The sequence below is a fragment of the Monodon monoceros genome, unplaced genomic scaffold (genome assembly GCF_005190385.1).
Source record: "Monodon monoceros isolate NGI ecotype Baffin Bay Population unplaced genomic scaffold, NGI_Narwhal_1 Super_Scaffold_4, whole genome shotgun sequence".
In the NCBI taxonomy this organism is placed as follows: domain Eukaryota; kingdom Metazoa; phylum Chordata; class Mammalia; order Artiodactyla; family Monodontidae; genus Monodon; species Monodon monoceros.
Window position 1 is genome coordinate 35,414,980 of NW_021703781.1, and position 19,557 is coordinate 35,434,536.

Consider the following 19,557-nt stretch of genomic DNA (forward strand, 5'->3'; position numbering starts at 1 on the left):
GGGTTCGTGCCCCGGTCCGGGAAGATCCCACATGCCGCGGAGCGGCTGGGCCCGTGAGCCATGGCCGCTGAGACTGCGTGTCCGGAACCTGTGCTCCGCAGCGGGAGAGGCCACAACAGTGAGAGGCCCGCGTACCGCAAAAAAAAAAAAAAAAAATTGACCGTCTTAACCACAGTTAAGTATATAGTTCAGGAGAATTAGGTACATTCACACTGTTGTGCAAACCCATCAACACATCCATCTCCAGAACTTTTTCATCTTGTAAAACTGCAGCTCTATCTGTACCCATGAAGCAATAACTCCCATTTCCTCCTCCACCCAGACCCTGGCAACCACCGTTCTACTTTGTGTCCCTACGAATTTGACTGCTCTAGGTACCTTACATAAGTGGAATCATACGATATCTGCCTTTTTGTAACTGGTTTATTTCACTCGGCATAATGTCCTCGAGGCTCATCTATGTCGTAGCCTCTGTGTGTCATCTAGCCATCTATGTGTCAGAATTCCCTTCCTCTTTAAGGCTGAATAATCTTCCATTGTACGTATATACCACATTTTACTTGTCTATTCATACGTCAGTGGATACTTGCGTTGCTTCCACATTTTAGCTACTGTGAATGATGCTGCTATGAACATGGGAATACCAATATCTCTGAGAGATGCTGCTTTCAATTATTTTGGGTATGTATGTCAATGTGGAATTGCTGGATCATAGGGTAAATTGGTAATTTTTTGAGGAACTGCCATATTGTTTTCCATAGTGGCTGCACCATTTTGCATTCCCACCTAGACAAAAATGTTTCTCACATTTGCTTGTCTAACCTCAAGGCACTGAGATTGGTCAACCAGACCCAGCAAATCACAGAAGATACAGCATCTTACAAGCATTGTTTCCTTACCATCCTCTGCACTTACTTGACAGTTTGCACATGAGGACTTGACATACTGACTAAGGTCTAGGCGTGCAAGGGGCAACGTCCCAGTCTCAAGCAGTTTTGTTAGAAGGAATAGCACTCAGGTACCTAGACAGCGGGGTTACCTGAGGCACCAGCCCAGCTGTGGGCTACCTGGGAGCCACTTACCTTTCATGTAAGCCAAGCCAAAGTAAGTGAGCTCCCCAAGGTTGGCAAAGGACGCAACAGCGCTGAAGACGGCTCCCACTGTCGACGTGATGTCACATCTCACCTCCAGGCACTGCCCGTTCAGCAGCATTACACAGAGGGCCCGGAGAGCCAAATAGGACTTCCCTTTTTTGGTCTGAAAACAAGAATGGTATAAATTGTAACAACAACTACAAGACATAGAGTCTTTACCATGGGCTAGCTATTGTGCTAACCACTTTATATGTATTTTCTCATTTAACTGACAAACAACCTGAAGAGATAAGTACGTTTGTGATTCCTGTTCAGCAGAGGAGAAGCAAGGCTCACAGACGGTAAGGGACTTGCCCAGAGTTGCAGAGTTAGTAAAAGGCAGAACCAGACTCAAATCCGTGCTCTCTGCCAGCCTCTGCAGGGGCCAGGAAGGCTGGGGAGCCACATGTAACAGATCTCTCCCCTGCAGAAATCCTGGCTGCCCCTTGAGCTCTGCTTCTCGAGAGAACTGCCCAGGACCACAGTGGTGAAGCGTACACCCCCAGGAGTACTGGACAACCTGATACTGACCCCCAGGCCTTCACAGAGCACAGCAGAGAGAATTTGGGTGGGCACAGATCCAAGGAAGAGAGAGGGCTGGCGCTAAGGTGATTACTGTGAACCGAGAAATTGATCAGCAGAGCCGCATCCAAAGATATGCCTTCTGTCACTTCACCCTGCTCAGACAAATTCCAGATTCATCGGCCTCTGTAGCCCCACCCTAACCACTGTTGCCTGGGCTCAACCGCCCAGAACAGCCCATCATTCTGCCGCCACAAAGTCTTGTCTGCCTGAGTCTCTGCACATACTGCCCACTGCCTGGAATGCTCTTCCTCTCCCTCCCCACATGGCAAATTCCTATGAGTTTCCCAGATCAGGCTCAAGACCTTTTGTCTGTGGCCTGGAGGGTCAAGCCACCCTCTCCCTTCTCTGCTCCCCCGATGCTTTCTGCTCAGGGGCCCAGCCTCCCTAAGGACGGGGACTGAGTATCCCCTGTGCCCCAAAGCCTAGACTGAGGCCTGGCCCAGACCTCCTCAGAATGTCCTCATTAAAAGACAGTCATGGGTGGACACTACAGCTGGCTTTAGTGCCATTGAGACCATGCCTGCCACCACACCATGACCTTCCTACACCCAGGGGCAGCCCCACACCCCAGGGGCCAGGGCAGGTCTGAGGACCCTGTGGGAGGGAGAGCTCTCCCATGATCCCAGGCAGGGCTGACCACATGGCACACTCTTAGCCACCCTGGTTCCTGCCTGTCCTGCACACCTGTGTCCCCTGGGGCGGCTGTTTACCATATGTGCGCATGCTGGGGCAGGGAGGGTGTGGAAGGTGCTCTGAAGCACCCAGTGCTTCGGTTTAATGCTCTGCAGTTGCCCTCTTGAAATTTGTGATAATTGTATCCTTGAATGTGTGCTTTCTAAGTGATGTCCCATTGGAGCACGCACAAGGAGCGTGGGTTCACAGTGATCCTGCCTCCCCACCTCTGGTAATGGGGTCTGGCTGCCAGCTCCTCTGTTCCCTGGTGCCCCAGGCCCCGTCCAGTCTCTGCCTCCCCCTCCCTACCCTGCAGCCTCTGCCACCTTCCACCCAGGGCAGCCCCCAGCTTATATATTCCACCATCCCTCCCGTCCTCCCCGGGGGACTGGTTCAGGAAGGGTCTCAGTCAGGCATCTCAGAGCAGGGCATGGCAGTGGCTGTGCCCACTCTGGGCCGACAGCACCACAGCTCTTTCCTTGGGCCCCAGGAGGGACAAGCCTGTCACTCACCCCCAGTCCAGGTCCGCCTGAGCTGGGGCAGCAGAGCCAAGGGAAGGGAAACTGGCTTTTCCTCCCCAGAAAACAGACAAATGCATAAATGCTAGAAAGCAAGCTCCACATGAAGAGGACTCTGCATTGTTCATATCGGAGATCTAGGGTCTGGAGTAGTGCCTGGTACCTGCTAGCTGCTTCAAGGATATTTCCTGACTGAATGGGAAGAAGAAGACAGAGCTCGTCTGGAAGGACAGTCAGGACTCCGTCAGAAGTCACAGAGGGTTCCTCTTAAAGGGGAAGAGGATGCTGAAGAAAGGACATGAAGTAGGAGTGTGACTTGGCAGGTGCCTGGAGGAGAGAGTGAGCCCCTCAGAGCTCAGTCAGCCTTGTGGCCTGCCCAGCTGGTCACTTCCCTCGCCAACCTCCAGCCCTACCCAGTCGAACCCAGCAGTTACCACAATTGTTCCAGGCAGATATAAGATCACCGGGGCCTCTCCAGCCAGCAGGGCGAACTCCGGCCTGGAGAACTGAAGAAACACGCAGAGTCACTCACAGTAGAGGAGAGAAATCAAAGTCAAGTTCCACAGAGCTGGACCCCCAGGTCCAGAACTGGGCTTCTCCCATGGCCTCACTTCCCCCTGCCCACCAGCAGCAGTCCCTTGCCCAGAGCCAGCAGCAAGCAGGTTTCAATGAAATGGAGCTCAACTGTGCTGAGGCCCTAGCTAAGCTGGGCATCTCAGAGCAGATGTCTTACAAGTGGGTGTGGTTTTGGTGATGTTCTAGCTCTTCAGTTAGGTGTCCACTTCATTCTCAGTGTCATAATTCATGCATGATCACATAGTCTTTTATATGTCTCAAAATAAATACATATTATATGCAACAAGAGTTTTCAAAAACGGAAATACCTTTAGATTTAGATCTGATGAAACGTTTTTCCAGCTCTGGACATTGAATCAGTAGTGTGCATGAAGAGCGATTCTCAGTTTCACTCCATGTTTGTAGCACACTTGTGACGCAGGAAGTGCTTTAATGCCACCATTATTTAGACCGAGCCATCTAAAATGGGCTGAGAATGTGCACCCTATGGGGTGCACATTCTCAACCCATTTTGCAGGAAGTCAAGGCTCCAAGAGGTTAAGAAACTCACCCAAATCTAACACCAGTGAGTGATAGGATTGGGTGGGCCTTCTAATGTGTCCCCCATGGGTTCCTGGCAGGACTTCTGTCTCAAGAGGCCAAACATCCAGCCAGGGTGTCCCTCAGAAGCGTCTTTAGTGAGTGGTTATGAAGAAAAGCCAAAGAAGATGAACAAGGCCTCCCTGATGCCGGTCCATCCCTCCCCCTCCAAGTTCATGAGGACCTGAGAGTGGCCTTGGAGGGCAGCAGGGGCTGGAGAGGAGTGTGGCACCAGGGCCACAGAGGAGAGGATGTCCTGAGGCTGCCCCGAGCTCAGCTCATTCCTAATTAGTTGAGCACATTAAGCAAATCTCTCTGCAACAGACAGACAGGCAGACAAGGCCTACTGGGGGCATCTGGGTCTGACGTTCCCAAAGGGCTACTGATGCTCAGACAGAAGGCCTGGCAGGGACAGCCTCCTCAGTGAACAGCCTGCTTGGGAGGGGCTTGTCACAGATCCAGGGGCACTGATCCCCATGGTCACTGTGGGCTTGTGTGGTTATTAAAACAGTTTTTCAGCTAATGTCAGTGTCATGCATTGAGGAAGGGATGCTTTTTATCTAAACACCGGAAGTGGCTCTGACCGCTGGTGCCAGAGCTGTTTCTGGCAGAAGGAGTTATCCTGGGACCACCCCTGATCTCACCCTGCAGCACAGGTGTAGCAAGCCGGCCCCTCAGCAGAGACCAGCCTGCCTGCCAGGAGTCAGGGGTCCCCGGAGCCACAAGTAGAGGTCACCCAACATGGTCCCTCCTGTCGTCACGGACTTCCAGGCTGGGGCAGGCTGGCGTGGCTACTCTTGAGCCCCGACTCCCCACACTCGTCCAACCCCTACTGCCCTATGTGCCAACCAACCTGGAGAATCTCTCTCCCTGACTGTCCCACCCACCCCTTTGCTCCCACGTGTCACCTGTTCAGAAGGCCCTTTCCAAGTACATTCAGCCTTCTCATCTCTCTTACCACGTCCCCTGTTCTGCCACCATCCACGCCAACGGCTGTGAACTTCCTGAACGCTGGGACCTGGTATCTTCAACCTTCTGTCCTACACAGAGTCTACAGCAAGGCCACTCAATAACACCTATTGCCCTAAATTTCAAAGTTCAGGATGATTTTAGTCCAGTTCTCTGTAAATCTCAGCCCAGGGAAGCTGCACCACCCCGACCCCCGGCAGGACCCTGCCCATTTTCAGCTGCTGTGTCAGCCACACACGCCTCCTTGCTCACACCTCTCTTGGGAGTGCCCTTTGGTCCTCTCTGCTCACCTTTCCCTTTCTCTGCAGGAAACCCTTTCCAGAAGAAGCTGCTAGCCGTGAGTTTTCCGGGAGAGCAGAACCAGAGCTGAGCCGTCGGCCTCCCTGAAGATCTGGGGGAACTTCAGCTGGAAGAACGCTGGCCAGAGGTCAGAGAAGGAGCAACAGTTAACAGTAGAAACAGCTCCCATCTAGCAAAAGCCCACACACACGTGTGTCCCCACGACTGCCCCTTCACCCCACGAGTTATATCTGCTTTGTCAATGAGGAAGCTGAGGCCCAGAGACGTTAGGGCTGCAGAGCCACGGGGGTTGTTTTGAGGTACAAGGGTGCAGGCCGTCTCTTCCTCACCCCACTTTGACCCTGCCTCTGCTCACTGTGCTCAGGACAGGCCGTGACCCCAGGTCCTGAGCACAGAGTGATGGGGCTGCAGAGGGTCTGACTTTCCTCCCTAGAATTCTATCTATTGTTCAAAATGTTTCAACGATAAACACACATTGTTTATGGAATCAGAAAAAAAAACCCATGATTTTCATTGGGAAAATAGCAAATAGAGTTTTGTTTTGTTTATTTATGTTTGGCTGCATTGGGTCTTTGTTGCTGCACATGGGCTTTCTCTAGTTGCGGCGAGCAGGGGCTACTCCTCGTTGCGGCGCACGGGCTTCTCATCACGGTGGCTTCTCTTGTTGCAGATCACGGGCTCTAGGCACATGGGCTTCAGTAGTTGTGGCACGTGGGCTTAGTTGCTCCGCAGCATGTGGGATCTTCCCGGACCAGGGCTCAAACCCATGTCCCCTGAATTGGCAGGCGGATTCTTAACCACTGTGCCACCAGGGAAGTCCCACAAATAGAGTTTTAAATAGAGGAAAAAGCATTTTGAGGTGAACTCTGCAGCCTCCTGCCAAGGCCCCAGCTGTGTATTTGACATCAAGCTGGCTACAGCCCTTGGCTGACCCGTGGAGAGACAACGAATCAAGATGTATATAAATAAAGTTTCAAAATGCATAATGTTCCAGGTCCAGGAAGATATGGGCCCATATGGGTTTCAAGCAGGTTTATTAGACTGATTTTGAAAATAGCCACAATTCTTCTCCCTGATCCATGCCCTTAACCGTGGGACTTTGAAGTCCCTCCCATCAGAAGGTGGAGTCTGTTCCCCACTCCTTGAATTTGGGCTGACCTATAGCTTTCTTTGGCCAATAGAATGAGGTGGAAGTAGTGAGGGCTAGGGCTAGTTCTGGAGGTTCTGTGGAGATACCTCTCTCTCTCTCTCTCTCCCTCCCTCCTCCCTTTTCTTCTTCCCTCCTTCCCTCTCTTGACCTCAACTCTGCCATTGTCATAAGGACAATCCCAGGCTAGCTAGCCTGTGGTGAAGAACCAGGGCTTGCCTAGACAACAGCCAGCCAACCCCCAGAAGCGAAGTTGCCCAGCTGAGGTGTAGCTGATCACAGATGCACAAGAGTACCCTGCAGAGTGCAGAAGAACCTCCCAGCTGAGCACAGCCTAAATTCCTAACTCACAGAATCAAAAGCTAAATAAATCATTGTTTTTAGTCGCTGTGTTTTGTGGCTGTTTGTTACGCAGCCTCATGTGACATAGATAATCACAACAACAGAAGCATGTTGTTCCATAACTGAGTCTGAACTTGGTTCCCAGGGGAGACAGAATGCCCTGACACCATAGCTGCCATCAGGCCCCTCATCATCTTGGCTTCATATCTGTTTAAATGTGGCTTTTTCACCTGCCAATGCAATAGGGTCAGCTTTTTCCGGAAAAGCAACAGACTTCTCAATAATCAGAAGAAAGAAGCAGGGTACAGCAGGTCCCACACCAACGTCCCACACCAGGTTCACAGCCCCGTACACCTTGCTGCTTACCTGTTCACAGAGAGGCTGCAGCAACTGTGTGCTGAGGCGCTCAGTCTGGGCTCCAGGGAGCTCTGAGTCTCTGTGCTTCTCTCTGAAACTAACCAAAGAGCATGGTGGAGGGCATGAGCAGAGGCAAAGAGCACGGCTCTCTTGAATTAAGCAACCTAGGGTGTGGATATAAGCATCACAACTTACTAGCTGTGTGCCATTGACAAAGTTACTTGACCTTTCTGAGTCTCTTTCCTCATGTGAAAAATGGAAATGGAAATAACAGCTACAGAGGGTTGGGGGAGTTTTTGGGAGGAAAGATGAAGCTTAACAACAAAGAGAACCTTATTTTATGGACAACAAACAGTAAATTAATTTTTTTTAAATCTCAAATTGAAGAGCAGAGAACGGTGGAAGATTTGAAGATTAGTCTAAAGGCCATTCTTCTAACACACCTAGAGCAACAGCAAAAACACTCTTTCACAAATTGCTTTTTCTTTCACTCCACCTAGAAATCAATTAAAGGGAAATTTTTCTTTCATGTCGTTTGTTTAAATTTGTTTTTATCAATTTTAAAAGAGAGTTTATGTTGGATATAAATAACTCTGCTAAATTACATCTCCGAATGAAGTTTTCCTCAGGACACAGGCGAGCCCTAAGCTCAGCCCCTTCTCTTCAGGGGCTTCCTGGAAGAGTTGGGTTTGTACGGGCTTTCTCTGCCTCCACAGCGTGGATATCAGGCCCACAGGGGCCAGGAAACAACAGAGTGGGTACCATCAGCCCACCCAGGGAATGCTCAGGCGCCATACCCACCTCTGCAGGGATGCAGACACCCCGGGGCCCTCGGTGCCCGGCTCTCACAGCTGGCCTGCTGCAACCTGTTCCTGAGCAGGTAGCTTCTGTCCTGCTGCCCGGACGAGCTTTCCTCCACAGCCCTCCTCTCCACCTGAGGGTCAAGTACATCACACATCCACATCCCAAGGTCGAGAGGGGACATTTACACAGACGCATACAACCTGGCTATCAGTTTGAGTCAGTGTGGAAGGGTCTGTCCTGCACAGTGGGAGCCCAACAGTGAGCACGTAGCAACCAGAGCGAGGTCTGTGTGTACCAGCCACACAGCCTAGAGGTGGTTCACTCACCCCCACCCCCCAACACCTGCATACACATGCACATCTGTGCCTTCGCTCACACGCCCCCTCCACGGGCCAGGGTCTCCCTGATGATCTCTCCTGTGCTTCCAAGGCCCAGAGCTACATCCTCTCCACCTCTGCCCTCTCCATAACTGCAGATAGGAATGTCCTCTCATCACCTCCCCTCGTCACTTTACTCACATCTGGCTCTATTCCACCACGTTACAGCAAGTTTGCTTGCTTGTCTCTCTCCCACAACCTCACCGTGTGCTTAACGCACCTCTGTAGCTTACTGAGTTCAGTGCCCCAGTGAGGGTCTAATAAGCAGTGGAAATCACTTCACAGGTCCCTGATCGAAATCACTTTATGATTTCCCGATGGCAATGCTGCAGATCATCACAATGTCCATCAGGGAACAACGACATATCAATGGATGGTAGGCTCTAGTGTCCTTCGAGTACATGGACCTCCTCTGTCCCCACCAAATCCTCTGGCTCAATGTACAGGAGTGACATGTTTACACGCCAAGAGAGAAGGGGCCCAAGAAGGAGGACAGGATGGGAGAGGCATTTTCTTTGATTTTATTTTCTTTCTTTTTCTTTTCCTTTGGCCACCTGCACAGCTTTCCGGATCTTAGTTCCCCGACCAGAGATCGAACCTGTGCCCCCTGCAGTGGAAGCACAGAGTCCTAACTCCTGGACCGCTAGGGAATCCCTGGGAGAGGCCTTTTCTGATTGACTGTGGGCAGCATCTCCACAGCCATCCCCTCCTCTCCGTCCACATGGCCCCGTCTCAATTCTCCAACACGCCCCTGGACAAGCGCAGTGCTGCCCAGCGAACACCTCACTTGCCTCACCCGAGTCCCAGCGAGGCTGTCTCCTCCTGAGACCACCTCCTTACTCGGCTTGTCCCCCATCCTTCCATCACTCCCTCTCCTGGGAGTACCCCCAATAACTAACTTGCACAAGAATGCCCGCCTCTGGCTTTGCTTCAAGGAAACCCAGCCTAAGCCAAATGTTCACTATGTGCCGGACCCCTTGCTAGGCACTGGCGAGTGCACAGGGCAGCAAGCAGCACCGTGTGACAAGCACAGCAAGGGGACCCTCTGCAGGTACAAGACGGCAGAGGGGAGGGAACGGCCAGGGACAATGTAGGCGAAGTCAGGGAAGGCTTCTCATGCAAGGCCTTAGGGTTGAATTTTGATAAGCTAACCCATGGGTCATAAACACGACTGTTTTTAGGAAAAGAGGCTCTTTCAAAGATCTCAAGGGTCTTAGCCACATTAGAAATCTAGGCTCGCTCAAAGGTCTTCACCAGCACTGCCTGCTAGAACTGCAGTAACAGGAACGTTCTAGATCTGTCCTGTCCAGTATGGTCCTCGCCAGCTACAAGGGGTTACTGAGCACTTAAGTGTGGTTGGTGTGACTGAGGAATTGAATGTTTTATTTCCTTTCAATGAACTATGACTTAGCTCGTTTGAACTTCAACAGCCACACGTGGCTAGCGAGTAACCCCTGGCTTGGAAAGCGCAGATCTACACTGACCTCGGAGATGGTGCCCAGAACCAAGCCGACCAGCTGTCTGACATGGAGACTGGCAGAGGCTGGGTGGACGGCCACTTCTTCCCAATGAATCCGACAAGCTTCCAGGATGGACTGCAGCGGTAGCCGCCTGCCAGGCTGGTCTTCGCACATGGTTAGTAGAATGGAGTGCAGGGGCTCGCAGAGCTGCAGGGGCTGGAGAGTGGGGCAGCCACGTGAGAAGCCTCCAGAGCCGCAGCCCCTGAGGCCAGTGCCTTGTCAGGTGTGCCGTGGAGACAACTAAGAACGGATGTTCTCATTAACTAGACAGATGCTCACTCCTTCTGGGGAGTTTAGGGAGGCTAAACAGCCTGAGGCCTGTTTATCACTGTTTATCACTGAGGCCACAAAATGAGGAGCAATTATCTCTGCACCAGCTGTGTGTAATTTGCTGCTTTCTAATCTGGAACGTCCTTCGGGGCGCCGGGAGCCCAAACACATCCTTGAAATGCCTACGAAAAATAGGTGCTTGACAAAATGGATTTCTGCCTATGCCAAGCACCCAGATCCAACCAGGTCAGCCTTTAACTCACATTCGCCTGGCCAGATTGACATTTTCTCTGATTATTTAGGTGGCTCTCTCTGGGCCTTTCCCCTAGAGTGTGAGCTCCAGGACCGCAGGGACTGTGGCTTTTTCACTTTGGAATCTCCAGTGGTCGGCGTAAGGTCAATCATCATTGACTGAACTTTATGTCACATGTACACATCAAGCAAAAGAAAAAACAGTTATTTTATTAAACACTTCCCTCATGTATTTGAATGACCATAATTTATGTGGGGAAGGTCTCAAATTCATACTCACTCTTAGGTGTTTTCTCACCCTCACCCACACTGTAGGTTATTTTCCAGATGAAGACCGCACTACCACCCCCTGCCATGGAGCATGAGTTGTGAATGCCTATCTTCATGTGTAACCAGGCTACTGAGCCCCACACTCATATAGCACATCAGAGGACCTCTTATGTGCTGGGACTGAGTGGCTACTTGCAGTATAAGGTGGGAGACAGCCCCAGCCTTTAAGAGGTGTAAAGTCTAATGAGGAAGATGGTCACTTAAAGAGACAAGGACAGTACAGGGTGATAAGGGCTTTGGTCTCAGAAACATAAGACGTGGTCATAACACAGAGGAAGGGGCCTAACCCAGTCTGGGGAGGGAGGAGGGAACTGGGGAAAGAACTTGAACTAAATCTCAAAAAGCACACGGGCTGGCCAGGAGAAAGGCTGAGGAGTGAGCCGCAAACAGAGGGAGCAGTGTGGGCAAATGTTGGCATGTGTCTAGAAGGAAGGAGGCTATGAGCAGGACCAGGCCCAGGGCAAAAGGACAATGCAGGGCCCCTTGGTCAAAATTGTTAAGAACTTTAATGCAGAGCACTGAATCAAGTGGGGGGCCCTTTTAAGTGCAGGGCCCTGTGCTATTACACAGGCCACATGCCCACTAAGCCAGCCCTGATTATGGCAGAGTATCAGAGAGGAACCAGGGTCACAGGTTGGAACCAATTCTGGGCTCCAGGTATGCTCTGCTGAGAAGAGGAATGCAACGCCGTGGGGAGTGGGGAGCTGTGAAAGATTCCACAGGAGAGGGACATGGGCAGGTCCCTTTTCAGAAGGAGCGCCGGAAACACTGGGATGTTTAATTGGAGAGGGCAAGGGTGAGATGGAAGGAAGGAAGGAAAGGGGGGGAGGGAGGAAAGAAATAAGGCAAACAGTCTAGACAGAGTTCTCCAATGTATGTTCTTGTTACACTGGTTTCTACGGAATTCTTATAGCGTCAGATGAAAATTTACACATACACACACATACGCATACTGTAATCAAAAATTTTATAAAATGCTACGATAAAATTTAAAAGTTTCTGTGCTTTAAGCCTTCTCAGAGTCTTTAATAAACTACTCTGACAAATCTTCAAGAAGAAGACATCGTAGGGACATTTTCCCAAATCAAATGAGCACAGAACCCTTTTTCATGGAAGCATCTCACTTCAGGAAGGGCTGCTTTAAAGCCTTTTTTATAAATTGGTATCTTCAGTATCTATAAAACCCTCTAGCTTCCCAGTTCCTCTGGACTGGAGTGGCAAATAAGTTCTTATCTTTCTTGCCAATCCCAAATTGTGTCTGCCTGGAGTGCCAAGTTGAGTAGGATTCTGAGGTTCTTTCTGTACGCAGCAGGAGCAGCTCTTTAATCGACTGGTAATCCTTCCTAGAACCTAGGAGTACAGAGTGGTGGCACATAGCTCAACAGATGTGGTCCCTGCCCTGGGAAAAAACTAAATAAATCCAAAGACATGACCTGGCAAGACTTTGAATATCTTGTTCACAGACCTGATTTGGTGGAATGTGAAACCCTGCTGACCAGTAGAGGGTCATTCCCAAAGAATAGACGTGCATCTGCCCAAGAGAAAAAGCACATGATTAGATCTGTCACCTCTGTTATTCCACGGTCCTGTAAGCAAGATACAGTTCATTTCCGCATGTGGCAGACACTGTTGGCTGGCTAGCCAAACAACCATCTGCAACTCCCTTAAACTTTGCTGCATCCTACTCTGGAGGCTGAAAGTCTCAGTGACCATGACGCTCAATTTTTGTGAAAGATGTGAAGTAAGTCTGTTAGGGGGCTTCTGAAAAAGTTTGTTCTTTACTGTCAACAGGAACACATGTGGCTGGTCCCATCCTTTGCCCCCTGTTTCTGTCTTGAACACTGATGTGATACATGGAATCATGGCAGCCATCTTATGACCATGAGGCAATAAGCATAAAGGCAAAAAGTCAACAGCTAAGGAGGACAGATTGGAAATATACGGCCTAGATCCTTGATGACATTTACCAAGCTTCTGACCAATCTCTTGACTTCTTGTTACATAAATAACTATAGGTATGGTTCCAGCAGCTGTATTTTAGGCTTTCTGTTTCTTGTAGCCAAAACTGTCTCTACATGACACACTACGGTTCAGCCTGATTAAAAAGCATCATATGTTGTCAGAAAGCAACATTGTGTAACAGAAGAGCATTATCTGACTTCCCTGAGCCTCAGTTTCGTCATCTTTAAAGTGAATATTCTGCCTGAAAACTTCTGAGGATTGCGTAAAGAGGACCTGGACACGGTAATAATAATATTCATTATTGTTTTGATTATTATTAGTCAGAGAGCACTTATAACAGACTAAGCCTTTCTCTAAGTCTTTTACTTATATTAATTTATTTAGTCCTCACCACCATCCGGTGAAGTATGTATTTAATTTTCCCCATTTCACAGAGAGGAAACTAAAGCAAAGACAAGTTAGGGAACTTGCCCAAATAAGACCTAAAGCCTAAACTTGAACCCAGGCACCAGAGCCCCTGCCTTGAGCCACTTGGCTTTGTCACCTCTGGATCATACTAAATCCTCAATAAATGTTTATTATTATTATTATTATCATTACTATTATTATTAGGCTTCTATTATAACTGACAAGGTGCATTTCCCTTAAGATTTTTCTCTTCATGAAATGATTTCTGGGACTTTGAAAGGGAGACGTTGAATTCGCAAAGCATGATATGTAAAAACGTGTCGTTACTGGAGCAATCTACTGAGTCTAATGCAAGTGGGGTTCATTTTGGTTTTTACATTTTTAGGTCAAGGGCATGTGTACAATTCACATGCGCCAATTAGTCCTCTTCTTGGTCCGAAACTATACACATAAACCAGCTAACCACTCCTCTGATAAAAGGCTAGACACCTGCAGGGAAGTTCACCAGCTGCACCCTCATTTCCAGAGAACTGACCCTGAGAATGGCTGTCTGGGCACTGCCAGAGGCACCGTCCACACCTGGGAACCCACCTGGATTCCAAGGGCTCTATCTTAAAGTGTTCCAGCGCAGGGCCTAAGGCTGCAATGACAACAGGCCTCATCCCAAATCCCAAATACAGCCCACTGGTAGTTGCTGCCTTGGAGAAGGGTGGTGAGAAGGATTCTGAAGGCAACTCCTGGCTCAGCGTGAAAGAACGTCATGGTAGATTGGTAATGTCTGCCATGATCCCGGGATGGGGTGATGATGGAATGAGTGCCTTGTAGTTAGAGACCTGCCCACACCTTCCACCTGCACCTAGAACTAACACTCCAAGCAGTGGAGGAAACATCTCAGTGTGCTGGGTAGAGCTGAATGTTGCCCTGAGGAGAGGGGTCAGAGTACATCCTCTTAACCTCAGAAAGGGCCCAGGGCTGTGGGAGGATTCCGAGCACAGCCTCTCTTGAGACTACTTTCCTGATTGTCTACCCCACCTCCCACAGGACCCAAGCCAAACTGGATGAAGACAGGAGACCCTGATGAATGGAGGAAAACAGAAGTTAACAGAACTGCATGGTAGGGATGCTGTAAGAGAGGGAATGGCCAGGTAACCTTGCATCCTGGCCTAACAAATAAGGCTGAAGGCCAGTGGTTTCTTCTACTTAAGCCACACTCCCATATGCCATGCCTAGGGAATTAAACCACCAACAAAATTGTTGTTTGGTCCATTAAGGACTCAGTCCCTGACCACATTGACCCTCTCCCAGCTCAAACTCACCCTTTCCTTCCTGGCTCAGATTCTCAGCAACACGCTTCCCTAGTTCTTAGCTCAGCCTATTCCTTGAGCCTTGGAACTCTGGGAACCCTCCCTCCTCTCCATGGAGGAACATGTGCAGAGGGAGAAGGATGTTCTTCCCCAGCTTGGCTCAGCTCCAGGATGGTCTGAGCAAAGGAGTGACTAGATCTTCAGAAGAGGCCAAGCTGCAATCAGGAGGGTGATGTCTGTCCCTCACTAGTGAGTGTTGGGAAGGATGGGGAAGGACCCCAGGAGCACTCAAGATCTGTCTTAGCTCAGGTCCTGGAGAAAGCAGAGCCTGAAGCAAGGATTCAGTATGACATTTCATTCAGGAGCAGTAAGCCCAGGGCAATGAGGGTGAGGAGAAAAGGGGGAGGGAGGCAAGGACAGATGTGATGTGTGGGGTCACTACACTGGTCACTTCCTTGTAACAAGCAACAAAGCACAGCAGGAAGCAAGCACACTAAGCCTTGGCACTCAGAGCTTCTCTGGAAGGCCAGCAGGACTTTCCTAAAAGCAGTTCACGAAGAAAGGAAGAAGGGAGAATTTATCTCCTCCTTCCCCTCCCATCTCCCACTTCCCATTGGTGGAGTTTCACTCCATAGGAAACTAGCTCCCCTGCACTTTCAGGTTTCATCAGCAGGCCCCTCTAGTGTTTGCTCAGAAAGTCAGATCGCACGGCTCAGGATGTATCATCTTAGCTGAGTTCAGAGTGTAGGAGGCAACTTGGTGTGGGTGGAGCATCACCCAAGAGACCCAAATAGGGGCAATCTGAGAGGCACTCAAGTCTGTGTCCAACACAGGAGTCCAGGGATTCACCCCTGGAATCTGGCAGTGTAGGAAAGGGTTCAGGGGCCTGGTGTGCTGGGGCAACTGCCAGTGGGGTGACGGAGCCCAGGCCACTGCAAAGATGACTCTCATGTTTTCGCTGTGGTGATCTGATTTGGAGACAAACCAGTCAGACATGGGCCCAAACTAGACAAACCTGGAAGCCACTGAGGTCCTATTCTCCAAGCGCAAAGGAAAAGCAGCTCCCATTCCAGGATGCCTCCTGAGAGGAGCGGAATTCCAGATTTGCCCTTTTCCAATGAAAGGGAAAGGAACAGAACTCAATGATTAAACACACACTATGCTCTGCCCAGCACTGCGTGCCTGCCTGACCTCATTCTTTCCTTAGAAATGCTTCGTTTTAACATCGAAGATCATGTTTAACTAGAACTTTTTACTATTCAGAAGCAAAACACATCCATGGAAAAAAATCACCACTGATGTTGCCGTCCAGAAATAATCACTCGAGACATATATTTTTAGAACTCTGGGCATGTGTATGTGCGTGTGCGTGTATGTGTACACAACTAGGATCACGTTGTACATGTATATATTTAATTTCTTTTCAGGTCATTAAGTTTCTACAGCTTAATTTTAATGCTGTCTTGTTTCATGTCTACTCTAACTGGAGATTTAGCTCGTTTCCAGTTTGTCACTAATGTCAACCACACAGCAATAAACCTCACTGCAGCCAAATCAATCTTTACTCATGCCTTGGGATACATTCCAGTTGAGGACTTGTTGGGCCCTTTTTACTGTTTTGCTACATGCTGCTGGACCATTTATCTACAATTTTTCCAGAACTTCTTTTTGAGTATTTCTAATAAGCTGATTTGTTAGGTCATATTAACCCCACTTTATAGACATAGATCTTGGAGCTCAGAGAAGTTGACTTGTCCTCATCTAAGAGCTAATAAATTACTGGCAAGAAAGCCTGGGAATAAAATTCTTTAACTCCATTCTGCTTCAGTGCTCCTCGGGGCTGAGCTGGGAGCTGGGGATGACCTAGGACCAGGCATTTCCCAGAGGACAGGCCCAGGGGGTGCTGCAGAGACACCACGTGCCTTACCTGAGATGCATCAGGCTGCTCGTCATCACTCTGTCCTGGTAGCAGTTCAGGGGCCTTGAAAGGAGCCGCTTCTATATGAGAAACGTGGTCTTGGAAGGAGAGACTTCCAGTCGCAGAAAGCAAGACTGACCAGGGGCAGACCACATAGTCCGAGGAATCTGAAACCAAGGCAGCGATGCGGGTGTAGAGATAGGGCTGCCATCTGGAGGGCCATCTGTGGGACTGTGCCCGGCAGGTGCCTTGCAAACCCCCCCTCTGGGATGAACTGTGAGCAAGACCCGGGGAAACATGTAGTGGAAGGAATTCAAGCCTGACGTGAGCAGGCATAGGAGCATGTGTCATGAAAGGTGGCTGCAGCGGTAGCTGGGAAACTAGCAGCTGCATCCAAATTCACAGGTGGCCCAAGAGTCTCAAGGTAACAGGTAAAGAGAGATCAGATCCACCTGGAAATTAGCACAAGTCTGAGTTCTCTGGAGCCAGTTCAGGGACCAAGATAGCCGGTCTTCTGGAAGTACTATAGCTGTTCATCAGAACCTCCAGGGCGAGGAAGAGGGAGTGAAGACTCAGGAAGAAGATGCAGCTGAAGGGACCGGTGCACAACCTCCCTTCATCTCCCCACGCGGGGACCCTCACCCTGACTGCGCATGTGTCATCTCCCGCATGGGGAGCCTCCACGGCTGGCTGGCAGTCCCCAAGCACGTGTGACTTCGGAGCTGACATCTGGGTGTGGGCACCCAGTGTTTGTTCCAGTTATGAATTTAAGGCCTCGAATCTCCAAATCCGTCTTTCAAGACCTGCTCCCTCCCTTAAGCATCTTTTACGGCGAGCGTGATGTGCAGTTTTCTCAGTAGAGGGCGCTGGAAAGACATTGCGGGAGGCGGGCTCTCCTGCCGTTTCGAGGGAGGTGGGGGAGCGGTCACCGGTTTGTGCTTAAGAGTGACGCTCTGCTCCTACGCACGTCCCTGGGCCACCCCTCGGGCCGACCTTGTCAAGTGATCATCTTCTCGCGACCCGGTCCACACAGACTCGTTGGGCTCCAGGCCTCCTGCCGGCACTAGGTCCCGGAGCTGTGGCTCACCTGCTCCCGCCCCCACCCAGAGGGTCACCTGTAGGCAAGTGCCTGTGCCTAGCTTGTCCGGTGACTGCAAACGGCTATGGCCAGGCAAAGCAGAGAACTTTGCCATCATCGTGGGCTGCAAGCACAGCTCCTCCAGCTGATCTGAACCCCAACCTGGGGAGGGGGCTTCCCTTCAAATTTTGTCCCTCACTGGGTACTGCCCTCAATCCTAGGGGGCCATGTCGAGTTTTCTTATATCTGACAGTTACTTTTCTATCGGAGTTATAAATAATTCTTTATATTAACCTCCCCTGTTTAGACCACTGAGTGTGTGGGTTCTGTCCCCTGATGGGACACTGCTGTTGCAGCATCTTGCAGGGGACCATTTTGCAGGTGCCAGCCATCCTGATAGCTGCCCCCTGCCTCCTGTCTCTGATTCTGCCCAGACTGCCCAGGTGTTGGGAGAGGCCCACAGAGCTGCAGCCGCTCTCTCCCTAGACACCTTGCCCAGAAAAGTTGCAATACCAAGGCAAAAAAACTTTCTTCCAACTCTGCGGCATGCCATGGGTTCAAGAGACAGAGCTGCCCTCCCAGAGCAGCTCCATGGGCGGGTGTCCTTTGCCTACTCATTCTAATACCTCGGACGGATGACACATCAATAAGCAGCACCCAGAAATGTGTTTGGGAAGCTTCACATTCAGCTCCCTGTGACTCAGCTGCCCCCATCACACACTCTTACCACCACGGAGGTCTTCCAGGAGCCGCTCAGCAGCCAGGGACAAGAGGGACCAGATCTCCTCTTCAGACAGAGCTTCGCCCCGGACCTGCAGGGCACTGGCCAGAGTTACAGAGGCCGGGCTCATGCCTGCAAAGACACACGTGTGGCAGAGCCCTTGCAGTGTCCAGGAGCATGTCTGGGCCAGCACTGGCCATGCCAGCCCATGCACGGTCCAGCCCCCTCTGCAGCACACCAGCCCCATGTTTTATCGCTTATGTCCCCCCGCCTGGGTGCAGGGCCAGACACACAGGAGAAGCTAAAGAAATGTTCATTGGTGGCTGGCTGGGTTCAGCTGGTTCTCACTGAATGAGCACATAAATAAACTCCCAGTTAAGTGTTAAGTCAATAAATGAACGAATGAACAAACAAACCATGAGAATGGTTCCCTCTGAGCTGGGCATGTTCTGTCACAGAGAGCTTCCTTGTCTGGGGAATGTCTCTCGCCTGCTGTCCCCTCTGTCTGGGAAAGTGGGTAAACAATGTTTTTTGCCTCCCAGACATGATTCATGTCTCTTCCTCTCTGGCTGCCACAAGCAGAGTTGGATTTGGTGCCAGAACCAGCCCTGTCTCTAATGATCACCGACACGTGCCTGAAGGGCAAGAATCAGTAGAAGGAATAGTAAGCCCTGTGTTTTGAAAAGGTGCAGACTCACAGGAAAGCAAGGGACTGATCTGCTGGAGAAGGAGGTGAGAAAGGCTGGTCTTCTCTTCCCTCTCTTCTTAGAGGCTCTCTTTAAACTAAAGCTGACGTTTAAATGTCTGTCCCCCTGACAAAGCTGCCACCCACTAATCTCCAGTGTGGAGAGCCCCAGGTGCGGTGGCAGCAGGAAGAGGCCAGGCAGGCTTTTCCTAATCCATTTGCGTCACTGATCTTTTCTATAGCCGGAGCTCCGAGGGCGGGTGTGCTGAGTTGGGGGCAGGGTGGGGAGCATATTATGGCCCAGCCATCCCTCCATCCAACATGCTAATCCAAGCTCTCCACTCGCCAGCTGCTCAGCTCCCTCCACGCACCTCCAAGACCAGCCTCCTGCAGCCTGATTCCCAGGAGAAAGAGCCTGGCTCTTCCATCTGTCCCCTGAGGGTGAGAAGGGCACTGCAGCAGAACCTAGACACTTTCTGTATGTCATATTATTTACCACAAGGAGTCTGCGGAGAGGGACTGTTGATCCCATTTACAGGCAGGAAAGCAGTCCAAGGGAATCCAGGTAAACAATGATGGAATCAAAGCTGTAATCCAGGCCCTCACTTGTCTTTCTTTTCTTTTTTCTTCCTCCTACTTCTTCTTTCAAACTTTTCTTGAGACTTATGGACTAGGCATTCTCATTCTGCCACATTTTTCTAAATCTTTATAACCACAATGAAACACTGCCTAGTAAAGAAAAAACAATGG

General features: G+C 50.3%; 1 protein-coding gene across 1 annotated transcript in view; it reads right to left on the reverse strand.

The window, feature by feature from the left end:
- Positions 1–18,369, reverse strand: part of LOC114908533 (FERM and PDZ domain-containing protein 2-like) — a 58,895-nt gene extending 40,526 nt beyond the window's left edge. The window contains exons 1-9 of the mRNA XM_029244800.1: positions 18,129–18,369; positions 16,333–16,490; positions 12,239–12,262; positions 9,844–9,996; positions 7,980–8,112; positions 7,188–7,275; positions 5,323–5,449; positions 3,343–3,414; positions 1,083–1,257 (exon numbers count right to left, since the gene is read on the reverse strand). Coding sequence (XP_029100633.1) covers positions 1,083–1,257; positions 3,343–3,414; positions 5,323–5,449; positions 7,188–7,275; positions 7,980–8,112; positions 9,844–9,996; positions 12,239–12,262; positions 16,333–16,490; positions 18,129–18,369 — 1,171 coding nt within the window. The remainder of the gene's footprint in view (positions 1–1,082; positions 1,258–3,342; positions 3,415–5,322; positions 5,450–7,187; positions 7,276–7,979; positions 8,113–9,843; positions 9,997–12,238; positions 12,263–16,332; positions 16,491–18,128) is intronic.
- Between the last annotated feature and the right edge of the window lie 1,188 nt (positions 18,370–19,557).